The following is a 12,876-nucleotide window of genomic DNA, read 5'->3' as shown; positions in this document are numbered from 1 at the left end:
AGCACTTTAAACTTTTAAATGTGTTGCCACTTTCACTGTCCCCGGCCTGTGTGACAAATTTCAAATACTATCGCGATTTTTCTAGTGACATGAACCATTATTATGTGATTCTAACAGGGAATGTTAAGGCATCTAGAACCATTTATACTCCACTGAGTAAGCCTACAGTCCTGTGATCATTCTAACCACTCTAGCTTTTACTATTCTATATACAGTATTCAAGATATGGACTAAGAAGAGTTTTATTGGACAATGAAAACATTATATTTACCCAAAAGGATGGGAAATAGTTGGGACATAATACTGTAATAGTCATACTCCATCTATAGCAGCCAACAATTTCTTCCAACAAAAGGATTAAAATTTTTGATTAATAGAGTTATCACTGCATTTGTGCAGGGACAACGTAAGTTTGTTAACTTGAAGTCTAGAAAATATAAAACTATCCAAAACATTTTTTAGTCTAATATAAGCATATATGAATATAGTAAATCCAAAATGTTGGATGTATCTATGTTTGTGTATCTTTATACACAACTTACTTATAATTTATTTCAGTTTCTTATACAAGTAGCTCAAATGGTTCTTTAACCCTAGGATTCTCACAGCAGTTGCAGGACTATGTGGATCTATCTATAACTCCAGCCATCAACGATGGGGAGCTGCGACAATCTAGCCAGCCCTGAGTCACTAAGATGCCACTAGGTGTGTTAGTTTTAGGACCTCTTGAGAGGAGCTCTGGTGCAGACTAAGAAGAGCCACTGCCAGAGTACAATCTAAACACCTCTACAAATGACATACCCAAAGGGCAGACTCGACAAGCATAATAGCCTCGCTAAAGTGAATCCTGGTTCATGAGGTCAGCCATGCACACAGCTCCTCTATTGTAATCATGCCTAGTCCTCACAGTCAATCAGCCAGAGGTTTAATCCATCCCACTGACGTGCCAATAGCAATCAAGGCTCAACCACAACAGGAGGGCACACACAACCCACACAAGGGTTACCCTAGAGCACCCAGCTAATGTGACCAAGGAGACTATGCCACTGGGCCCCATAACATACATAATGTCACTGCCTATGCCCTGCCTGGGACCACCTACTATGAGATACAAAGTGATACAAAGTATGAGATGGGTGTATGAGATACAACCATATGCAGATAGTTGCCACTTGTTCAGGGCTTGGAAGCTCCTGCCAGAGACTAAGCTGCAAAACAAATCTTGCTGCCACTAGTGCCATGCTTAGGGCCACTTAGCAAGAGATACAGGACACACCGAGGCCAGATGCTTCTTGTTTGGGTTTTGTGAACCTTTGAGAGATTTTTAGAAACATCCATAGCATAGGTCAACACAGGGCAATTGCATGGAAAAGCCCCTGGAAGCAGCTTAGGTGGTCCTGCAAGTTGGATTGGGCAGGGTCTCAGGGAATCACCAGGGTAGGATGAAAAGTGTTAGCCATGTTGATGGAGGCTCATATTTGGCATCCATCTGTGCCTGCAGGCTGTGTGGAGGGAGGGCTCAACAACGGAACAATGGTGTCTTCTAGCACTTCTGTCTGGAAAAAAGCTACCCCTCTATCCCTTGCCCTGTAATCATACAATTCAAGTCTTTCAAGTCTGTCCCTGCACAGAATGATCTTTTTCTACAAAAGAGGTTTTTTTAAATGAAAAAATATTATATATGTATACAATTTTCATCATTTTACATACACTTTTAATTAAAACTCAAAGCCTTCTCAAAGCCTGCGCTGCCTAAAACTATATACTCACATATTCTGAGATTCTTATTAAAATTCAGGAGCTAGTGTGATGTTGTAGAAAGACAAAATACTTTGGAAATACCCACTAGCTTTTGTTACTTAAATTCTCTGTACCTCTCCCATCTATTCATAAAGGTGAACAAATTCCCCCTAGCATAGTAGTATAAGAATCAAACAAGAATATACATGAAGAAGTTGGATGGTACCTTGTGCATAGTAGATACTCAGTAAATGATAGTTATTGTGCTTCATTATTTACATACTGAATGATTTTTACTTGTCTCCAAAGTACTTTCAAGAAATCCATTTTCATTATTTTGCCTTTGATTAGGTTGAGTGAAGGAAGCCGACAGTCCTAAGTAGCATCAGCCATTTGCACCTCCTTTTTTGTGGATTATATATAAAATTAAAATGGCTAGAGGATCTCTGAGGATTCCTGGCCCACAGTAGTGAGTGGGTGCTTACAGCCTTGGTCTTGTTCAGAGCTCTGGTCAGGTAGCACTTGGCAGAGCAATGTACTATATCCATTTTAGGATTTCAAAATTAGGTGGCCCACCTAGTATCCTATCACAGCCATCTTTATTCACTTTATTCCCAGAAATCTGAGGCCTAAGAAAATATTATCATCACTATTTTCTAGAAAGAGAAATTGAGTTATGGCACATGAGGAAGTTTGCAGAGTATAGATAGAAGACAAGAAAACTGTGTTGCCCAGAGATAAATAGTAAAGAGTTTCTGAACTCTAAGCATAGTAAAGAGTATGACCAAAATAAAACAAAAAGACAATAACAAAAATGTTGAGTGCTAACGTGTTGATGAGGATTAGAAAAATGTAGTGAAAGTAAATATAGGTAAACTGCAGACAAGAAAATCAGAAGCAAATGAACATAAGCATGTTCTTACCTTCATGCATTTAGATACTAACTCTGTGATAGATCATACCTTTCTAGAGGACTAGGTGCATTCTGCAGGTTTTCTTCATGTAGCACTACCATAATTACATCTGCATAAATGTTTGCTGATTAGAATAATAGAGTGAGTCCCTTAGTAACTTCTACCTTTTTAAAATTTGAATAGAAAATACTCTATTTTTGTTTGATTTGATCATATAAATCCTCATTTTACTACCCTTCCAAGATATAGTCATGCTCCATTATTTTATTAATAGGAATAACTGGTTTTGACAAATTTTTAAAATGCCTTGATTCAGTAGGTGTATATTTGTGGGGGTATCGATAAGATCAAAATTCAGTTTCTATATGGGTCACACACATTTCGAATGTAGAGATCAAATGAAACCATTTAACTTAATTTTTTTTTAATTTATTAGGTTGACATTTGTTAGTAAAATTACATAGATTTCATGTGTACAATTCTGTATTATATCATCTATAAATCCCATTATGTGTTCAATAACTTAATATTAAGAGGACTCAACTTCTAGCAAAGCTTATAAAATGATTTTAAGGTCACTGGTCAAATAGTAACCTAGAGACATTGAGATTATAGAAGTTACATGCTCTGGAATTCTACACAACATAATTTGCTCCATCACAAGGCCTCCAGAGAACATGGCACCAGGACAGAAGAAATGCTCAGATAAAGAAATAGGGAGTTGGGGTAAATTTTCTGCTTCATTTAGGACTGTAAGTTTAGAATAGCAACAGCAAAAGTAGCTAGTGAATCAATATATGCGGAATGAGTGAATACATACATTTATGATCCAATGACACAGAAAGAATATGAAAAAGATAGTTCTGAATGAAAAATGTTCAACTAGGTATTTTATGTTGTGATGATGAGGAGCTTGTACATCTTTTCCAAGATTATGTGAATGTTCATCATCTTTTCAGAACACTTCATAAGCTTTTGGGATGGAACTGTTGTAGGTATCTTATCATGAGAAAGACAATAGTGATCTACGCGTAAATGGCATAATTGTCACTAAAGGTTCTTAGCGTGGGCTTGAGGTCATGTTCTCAGCGTGGGCTTGAGGTCATGTTCTCAAGGTCGAATTATTGTCTGTGATAAACATGAAGCTACACTTCCTCATGTTCCTGCTGCTCCTGAATCTCAGCACCGTTTTCATCTAATAAGAATCCAGAGGACCACTGACAGTCTTGGAACAAAGTGTTGAAAGTTTAATGAGTAATCCATCAAGATCGCCTTCCCAATAATGGCACACCAGATGGCCCCGCAACACTATGCTTCTCGGTAAAATAATCTCTAATTAATCTTGTACATGTGTTATTCGCATCACCCACACAGCTAAATAAACTTCAACAACAAGCCTACCCTAAGATGTCAGTTTATTTTTCATTTGGATATTTAAATCATGAATAAACTGAGAAATAAAAACCCGTTTCCAAACAACTGTTACTATGTGACCAGTCTCGTGCAGTTTTGTTAAACCTGATGCATTCATCACTTGGCTTCACCCCTGAAGCAATGGAATTATCAAATTCCCTTAAAAGCAAAAGTAATTCTACACCACATAATTTGCCTTTGGGTCACAACTACTTCAGAAAGTTAATAGGATTAAAAGCATGTTATACACAAGGAGGCTTGTGTATTCAGTTATTTCTACATTTACAACATATTTTCAAAACTCAGTAATATTTTCCTTGTCCAGAGGTCCCACTCCTGGCAACTTCAGTCCCTCCCAAATACAGGCCATAATTTTGAAGTGATGGGAAAATGCCTATGAGTCAAGAAAATAGTAATAAAATACTCACTAAATCCTCTATTTTTTATTCCTGTCATGAATTATTTACTTTTATGTGTATGTATTAACAAATGTGATTGTTGCATTATCAGCACAAAGCATACTAGATGTAGTAAATATGATTAGTGTATGGGGAGAAGTATTTTAGAACTAAATCCACTCAAAACAGAAAAAAAGAGAAAATGACAGCTGATGATAAGTTACTAAGAAAAGAGAAAAGCTAAAAAGTAGACAGAGGTAAGTTACTAAATACTAAAATAGGCATTCATCATGATGATTCTGAGTCATAAAGGAAAGATTTTTGTTGAACTTGTTATTTTCTGTTTAAGAAGACAGGGAAGGGCTCATTTTAGAAATACTTAAAAATACCATACTTTTTTTTTTAGAATTGGCACTTGGAAAGGTAAGTCATGTGGAAAAATCACATAAAATGCAGAACACTTTATTCTCCAACAAGGCCAAATAAAAGTGAACTATTATTATATTTAGGAATCTCTGAGGTAAGGCTCTTTTTCGCAATAGCAGGAGTTAGTGAAAGAAAGAAATATTTGGGTGTTCCTCTTTTTATTTTCAACCTGATTTCCACAGAGAAAAATCAACTACTGTTGATTTTTATTATAGCAATCACAAATTCGGATTTGCAGGTGAATAATAAAGTGATATAGATAAGGTAAAATATATTTTATTAAGAAGAACTAAAAACAGAAGCATCATTTAAACCAACTTTGAGGAATGAACCAAGCAATTAATACAAATAAGTGATATTGCCAAATGAAGGAGCAGAGTACAGGGGGGAAGCAGCCAGGCTGTGTCAGCCTGTTGCCGGAGTTCAAATCCCGACCCCCTCATTTGCTAGCCGTGTGACCTGGACAGACGACGTATATTCCCTGGGCCTGTGTCCTCCTCTGTAAAACGAGGATGATAAGATACTCATGTCAAAGGTCTGTTGTGAGGATCATTTGAGATAACATGTGCAGTGCCCGTAAAATAAGGCCTGCCACGCAAAAATGCTCCAAAAAACGTGAGTTATCATCAGAGAGCGAATGCTCGTGAAAGATCACATTCAGTGGCACTTAGTCAAGCACATAAGGCAATGGGGAAACTAGTAGCTGGAGCTAATCTCAGCTTCCAGGTCAGGGAAAACACTTCCAGTTCAACACTATTTAAGGTCGTCCAGATAGTCAAACTGGAGTCTTCTGCGTGCAGATGATGACTCTGCTCAGGAACACACCTACATTTCCCCCTGGGTGGCAAAGAACACTGCCCAAACCCCAACGATTTGCTATCCCCGTCATAGGAAAAGATTCCCAAAGCCAATATATTCTGCTCACTGGGTTTATAAGCTAAAACATGAAAATGCCAGAGGTCAGTGAGAACCCTCCCGGTTCAGGAGAAGGGTGGGGACTGATGCAAGGTGACACTGAGCATGACAATGCTGAGAAATAACAGTGACAGCAAAAGCACAGTGACAGGAGTCAGAATGGAGATGAATTCTTAGGGAAGCATAATACTTGCCCAGGACTAAAATAAAATAAACCAATTAAAAACTTGGCACTGAGAGTAACATGATTATAAATCAATGGCCTTTATAACACACACAGGATAGAACAGTCTAGTTGCCTAATACCAGCAAGTATGACACGTTAAGTAGTTTTTAAAATATGAAGAATACTGCAGAAGTTAAAAAAGGAGAGGCCTATGCAATATGGATGTGGAGAGCTGGTTTCAAATCTATGTTATATAACTATATGATATCGGGAGGTTCCTTTCCGTCTGCACGTCCATCTGTATAACTGGCAGTTCCGTCATTGCACAAAATGAGCCGTACTTTAGCAAGATTTATATGTGAGATAAATGCATAGAATAGTATTCGTATGGGAGAAAAATAGCATTGGGTTCATCTGAGAACAGTGTAAGGAAGCTACAACAATCCCAAGAGCTAAGGCAACAATAAATTATAGTAGAAAGCAGCACTCCCTCTAAAATTCAGCGCAGCAAAATTCCCACCACTTAGTCTCGCTCAATGAGTTGGAAGGAAGGTAGGGCACTGAGTTAACTTTAATGGATAGGGGTTTCCCTAGCACATGTTGTTTGAAATCAGAGACAGCATATGCTACTGAACAAGGACCTGCGTGCGTCATGGAATAACATATTCAACTGCACGTCATGGGATTTGAAGTCTAATCCTAGTTTAGTTCTGCAGCTGCACATCTTGAGCGAGTCATCTCGTTTCTCTGGACCTTAGGGCCGCCAGTATCTGTAAATGCACCAAAGCCTTCCCCACTCTGATTCTATGGCATGGTGCACAACCAACACTCAAGCTGGAAGTTGTGACATAGATCCTATAATCCTTGTTTTGTTTCTTCGTGTGAAAGGGAAATTGATTTTTGTTTCTGCCTCAGATGCTCTTGCCATGTTCATGCCCCAATATTCCAACAACAACAACAAAAAGTATAATATGAAATACAATAGTTAGCTTGAATTTCAGTGGCCTGAAACTCAATCTTCATGGTGATCTAGGGTTGCCATGGCAAAGAGTTTTGTGTGCTCAGAGTAAATGTAATACTTATTTCAAATAAATAGGAACTGGATTAATATGTGTGTTCCATTTTCAAAAGCTAGTTGAAAAAATGCACAGATGATATGGGAATAGCCAATAACATACCATGAATGCATTAGGTTTGAAAATCAAATGTCACTCCTAAAGAATAAGCAACACAGTCTTACGAAAATAACTGCTAATGGTACCTCTTTTCAGAATCACTTTTCCTTAATGATATTTAAACTGTGGTGAAGTATAAGAGTAATTTTAAAGCCATAATCTTGATCACAAAAGCAGTCACAGTTTTTATGAAACTTCTAAACAAAGCCAAATGTAATTTCCTTTTACCTGTATTTTGTAGAAATCAATTCTTCAACTGAGGGAGGAATGTGGGACATCAAGAGCGATGTCTGCAACTGTTTCAACAATCTTTACAGCATGGTGTCCTTTTTTTAAAATCCCAGTTTGCGTAAGTACATGTACTTGTTTTCTATTCTTGCCTGTGTCTATATGCGTGTGTTGGAAACCAGCTAACCGGGAAAACAGCGACTTCTAGAAATATTTGTTTCTAATAGACAATACATGCCATGGATCTAATCAATAAAAATGATCTCTTGCAAGGAAAAAAGTCTGGACACTCGCGGGGTAAAGGTATTAAATTAAACATATTAAAATAAGTTTTCTTTTTGCTATTTTAAAATCACTGCAACCTTCCATCAAAAGTTTGATATTAATTTTAAATACCGCACTCAAAATTGTGAATACTGTATAACAGTAACAATAAGGGAGGTTCAGAAACCATAGCGAAATACAGATGAACTCATAAATAGATTTACACTCCTCCAAAAAGTTTTCTCTATTTTTGTGCAATAAGCCAGAATTGAAACACCAGATATTTTTAAGGGATTAATATCAATTAGCCTCTAAAAATATATGGTTTTGTAAGATTCTTCTAATAAAGTTTGTAGAGTAGACAGTTCTATTGCCAGAATTCAAGTCAAGAAATTCGGTATAGGATATCAAGATCTTATGCTGTACAGGATATGAATGATAAAAAAAAAATGACTTGTCCATTAATGGGTTCGTAATCTTTGGGGACAACACGTCCACACTTACCCCATTAGAGGAAGCACAACAGTTTATGGGGAAGTAATTATAAGCACAGACTTTGAACCAGACTGCCTGGCCCTTCTGCATATTAGCAATCCTCCAGTTTTGGATATTTAAATTTTCATAATTTTCACTATCGTAAACACCTATTTAATTAACATTCTTATAACACAGTCATTACACGTAGCTAGAGATTAACTTCTTCCCTGAATTCCTACACAGTATTTGGAACAATCTATGTGACACTTCCACTCAAATATCAAATAAGCATCTCAAATTTGTCTTGTCAAAACTGAGTCCTTGACTTTTATCTCAAACCCATTCTTCTCACAGTCTTTCCCATTTCAGTTAACATCAATGATTATCATTCAGCTTCTCAGGCCAAAAAACTTGGGTTGTCTTTGATGTCTATCTTTCTCCCATTTACCATATCCAGTCCAGGAGCACATTCTGATGATTCTATTTTACGAATCTAGAATCTGCCTACTTAACATCCACTTCTTCCACCACCATCTCAGTCGAAAGTTTTATCATCTCTTGGCTAAATCACTTGAACTCCATTCAAATTTGTTTCTATTCATACCTTGCTCTTTGCCACAGTGGTTATTTTAAAATGTAAATCAGATCATGTCACTCTCACTAACATCCTCCAGTAATTTTTCATATGTCTTAGAATAGAGTTCAAATTCCTCACTTTGGCCTATAAGGCCGTACATGATCTGGCCACCAGTTGCTTCCCTGCCTTTCTCCCTTATTACCCTCCGCTTCACATATCCTGCTCTGGCACACAGCCCCCCTTGAGGTTTCTCATACTAAGCATGTGTATAGCTTGAGGCTTTGCACTTGCTGTTCTCTCTGCCTGGAATGCTCCGTGCTCTTTCGACAGGGGGCTGAACATCCCACTTTCTTCCTTTACTTGAACTCTAGTCAGAGTCAACACATCAGAGATACCACACTTGACTACAGAGTATAAAATAGAATTCATACTCTATACCCCCTTCACTTTGCTTTGATTCTCTTCATACCACTCACGACCCTTTACCATATTACATATTTACCTATTTGTTATTTATTATTATCTTCTCCAATGAAGCTCTGTTGTTTGTTTATTTATTTTTGATCTGCTTTTTTATCAGTGCCTTAACTTTCTAGAATATTACAAGTAAATAAAACTACATTAGCAAACATGAACATATAAATCTTACATTATTTTGTAGAACAATTCTTAGAAATAAAGCAATGGAGTCAAAAGTCACATATATTTTTAAAGTGTTGCTATATATTACAAAATTAATTTATAAATGCGCTGGCATCTCTTTAAACCTGTTAGTTAACCATTAGTATTATTATTTATTTCCTTATTCTTCATTTGCTGGAAAAAAATGGCATCTTGCTTGAATTTTAATTGTGCTACATTACATTGAATTTGAGCTAAAACCACTCGTCATTTTATACATAGCATGAGTGAAAAAAAGAAAAAAAAAAGAAAAAGGACATCCAGAGTTGGATGTGAAGGCTTTAAGAAAAGGTGGGTTAGAATAGATATTGAAGGATATTAGGATGAAGGTGGTGAAGACTGAAGTCCTTCAATTTCTCTCCAGCTCTCCTAAACAATGCTCTACCTTTCAATTCTTCTGATCCTTCATTCTCAATTTCTTTTCTAGGCTTATCTTACAGAATAATTAACACAACTATAATCCCTTCTTATTTCCCCTAAGTGCTTTGCTCAATTATTGATTCATTCCAGACTTCAGCAATTTATTCTATGAGTTTTCATATCGTCATTCATCCATCCATTTAATAGACTCAGTGTCTGATTGGTTTCAGATACTTAACTACATCCCATGGATACAAAAGTGAATATGACATTCTCTCTACCTCTATCCTCAAGAGACAATGCAGTAGAAAATGCCATGCTTAAAAAGAACTAACAATGACTTCTACTTTCAACTGAGACATGTAAAGAGACTAAAAGTTGTCATTCTCATCCTTACAATAAGGGAAAAGTGAATAATTTGAAAATCAACTACTTTTCCTGAACTAATCAGAAAACTGAAGTTGTAGGACAAACTTCCATCCCAAATGCTGCAGAGTCAGGCTCATTCAGAGATACAGCCAAGATATACTTAGAGCAGAGCTGTTGGATACATAAACTGATAGGAATACTAGAGTAGCAGTTTCGACAAAGAGCTTGAGGTTAAGTGTGGACTAGCATGAGAGTAAGGAACACCAGTGGCTTTTCATTATTGTGGGGCCTCAAACATTCACAGCTATGCTTCTAGGAATCCCACCATATTCCCATGGTGAAGGCCCAAGAAAGATCCCTCCTGGCTCTGGAAGGAGGAGGGAATGTAATCGTTGTAATATATGGCCAGGGTCTTATCCATAGCACAGGCCTATACTCCAGGGGAAAATACTTATCCTTACTAAGTAAAGGGCATTCCTCCCACTCTAGCCCCCTCTAAACTTCCTACATCACCTAACCAAGGGAAACGGGAACATATTGAATACCACTGGAGAACATTAGTGAAGGTCACAACTCCAAGAGACAGACCTCCTAACACTTTGAGATGTAGTTGAAAAATTATAGAATTCTCCTACTGCCCAATACCTTACCACCACTTCCAAGCCTCCAGGCACTCTAAAGAAATGTAAAACACAGACACTCTGAAGTGAAGTAGTCAAAAAAGCCCAAAGTGAAGAATAGGGACAAAACCAAAAGCACTAGAGGAATTTAAAGCCTGTATCAATGATAGCTACTTGCTAGATTAACACAGCCCAACTACTTGCCAGATTATCATAAATCAGTATACTGAAGGCCTTAGTACCTATTACCTGATGTGAGATGTGCAGCTTTCATTTAAAAAATTGCAAGGCATGCAAAATGGCAAGAAAAAACAATGTGAAGAGACAAAACATTCATCAGAACCAAACTCAGGTGTGACACAGAAGTTGGAAATATCAGACATTGATATTGAATTTAAAATAATTATGATTATTATGTTAAGGGCTCTAATGTAAAAAGTGGAAAACATGCAAGAATATATGGGTAATGTAAGCAGAGAGAACCTAAGAAAGAATCAAAAGGAAATGTTGGAAATCAAAACGTAACAGAAATGAAGAATGCCTTAATGGACTCATCAGTAAACTGTGAAAGGCTGAGGAAAGAATCAGTAAGCTTGAAGACACATCAATAGAAACCTTTCAAACTGAAATTCAAAGAGAAAAAACAAGCAAGCAAGCAAACAAACAAACCCCAAACCATGAACAGAGCAGAGCATCCAAAACTGTGGGACACTATCAAAAGGTTTGGCCTCTGTATAACTGGAATACTAAGAGGAGAAGAAAGAGTATAGGAGAAGAAATATTGAAATAATAATGGCCAAAAACTTTCCAAACTTAATGACAGACATGAACCCCAAATCCAAGAAGCTCAGAGAATACTAAAAAGGACAAATGCCCCAAACTCTAAACCTATGCATACATACTCTAATTGCAGAAGACCAAAGAAAAAGAAAATATCTTACAAGAAGCCAGAAAACAAAAACAAAAATTCCCACTTACCTATTGAGAAACAAGGATATGGATTACAGTGGGCTTCTCATCAGAAACCAAGTAGGCAAAAAGAGAATGGAGGGAAATATTTAAAGCATTGAAAGAAAAAAAAAAAACACTCTACCAATTTAGAATTCGGCATCCAGTAAAATTCATTTAAAAGTAAAGGAGAAATGCACATTTTCTCAGAAAAACAAACACTGAGGGAAAACATTGCCAGTGGAACTCACTGCTAGAAATATTTATAAAAGTTCTTCAGAGAGAAGAAAATAATATATGTCTTAACTTGGATATAGATAAAAGGAAGAGCATCAGACAATGAATAAAAGAAAGTGAAATAAAATCTTTTATTTTTCTTATTTGTAATTTAATTTGTCTGAAATAACTGTTCAAATTAATTACAGTAACAATGCATTACGTGATTATACCATAGGAACAAGTGAAATGAATGAAGCTACTATGTTAATAAAGGAGGGGAGAGAAGAATTCAGAACACAGTTATAAGGTAGCTTCATGACATGTGAATCTGTATAGCATTATTTTAAAGTGGAATTAGATTGGTTAAAGTATACATTGTAAAGTCTAGCTTAACCACTAAAATAGAATCTAAAAATAAATATAATGGATATGCTAAGAGAGAATATAAAATTGAATCATATAAAATGCTCATTTAAAAACAGAGAAGACAGAAGAGTAGAAAAAAAAGAAACACAGAACAGATGCAATTGATACAAAACAGATATGAATATGGTATATAGTAATGAATATTTGTAAATAATCACTTTCAATATAATGGTTTAAATATACCAGTTAGATAAAGATTGTCAGAGAGCATAAAAAACAAAAAAACAAAAACAAACAAAAAACACAAGATCCAACTATACATACATTGTCTATAAGAAACCCATCTTAAATATAAAGACTCAAATATGTCTTTAAAAGTAGGAAAAAGAACAAATAACATGTTCCCACTAATCAAAAATTTTTGATATAGTTACTAATATATATATTAGCTTTGTTAATTTCAGCCAAGGTAAACTTTATAAAAAGCAATACTATCAGGGACAATGGAAGGCATTGTGCAATCAAAAAGAGGTCAATTCTCCAAGAAGACATAATAATCCCAAATGTGTATGCACTCAACAGCAGTGTCAAAATATGTAAGGAAAAAACTGATGGAACTG

The 12,876-nt window shown here is 36.2% G+C and overlaps 1 protein-coding gene across 11 annotated transcripts in view; it reads right to left on the bottom strand.

Moving 5' to 3' along the window:
* Window positions 1-12,876, bottom strand: part of RGS7 (regulator of G protein signaling 7) — a 433,144-nt gene that overhangs the window by 92,510 nt on the left and 327,758 nt on the right. For 4 of the 11 annotated variants that reach the window (XM_081039359.1, XM_081039362.1, XM_081039365.1 and 1 more), the window contains one exon: window positions 11,702-11,734. The exons of the other annotated variants lie outside the window; for them this stretch is intronic. In XM_081039359.1, coding sequence (XP_080895485.1) covers window positions 11,702-11,734 — 33 coding nt within the window. The remainder of the gene's footprint in view (window positions 1-11,701; window positions 11,735-12,876) is intronic. 11 annotated transcript variants of the gene reach the window in all.

This window comes from Rhinolophus hipposideros (genome assembly GCF_964194185.1).
Source record: "Rhinolophus hipposideros genome assembly, chromosome: 26".
Classification (NCBI taxonomy): Eukaryota; Metazoa; Chordata; class Mammalia; order Chiroptera; family Rhinolophidae; genus Rhinolophus; species Rhinolophus hipposideros.
Note: the sequence above shows the minus strand (reverse complement) of the source record. Positions and strands in the feature narration are given on the sequence as shown.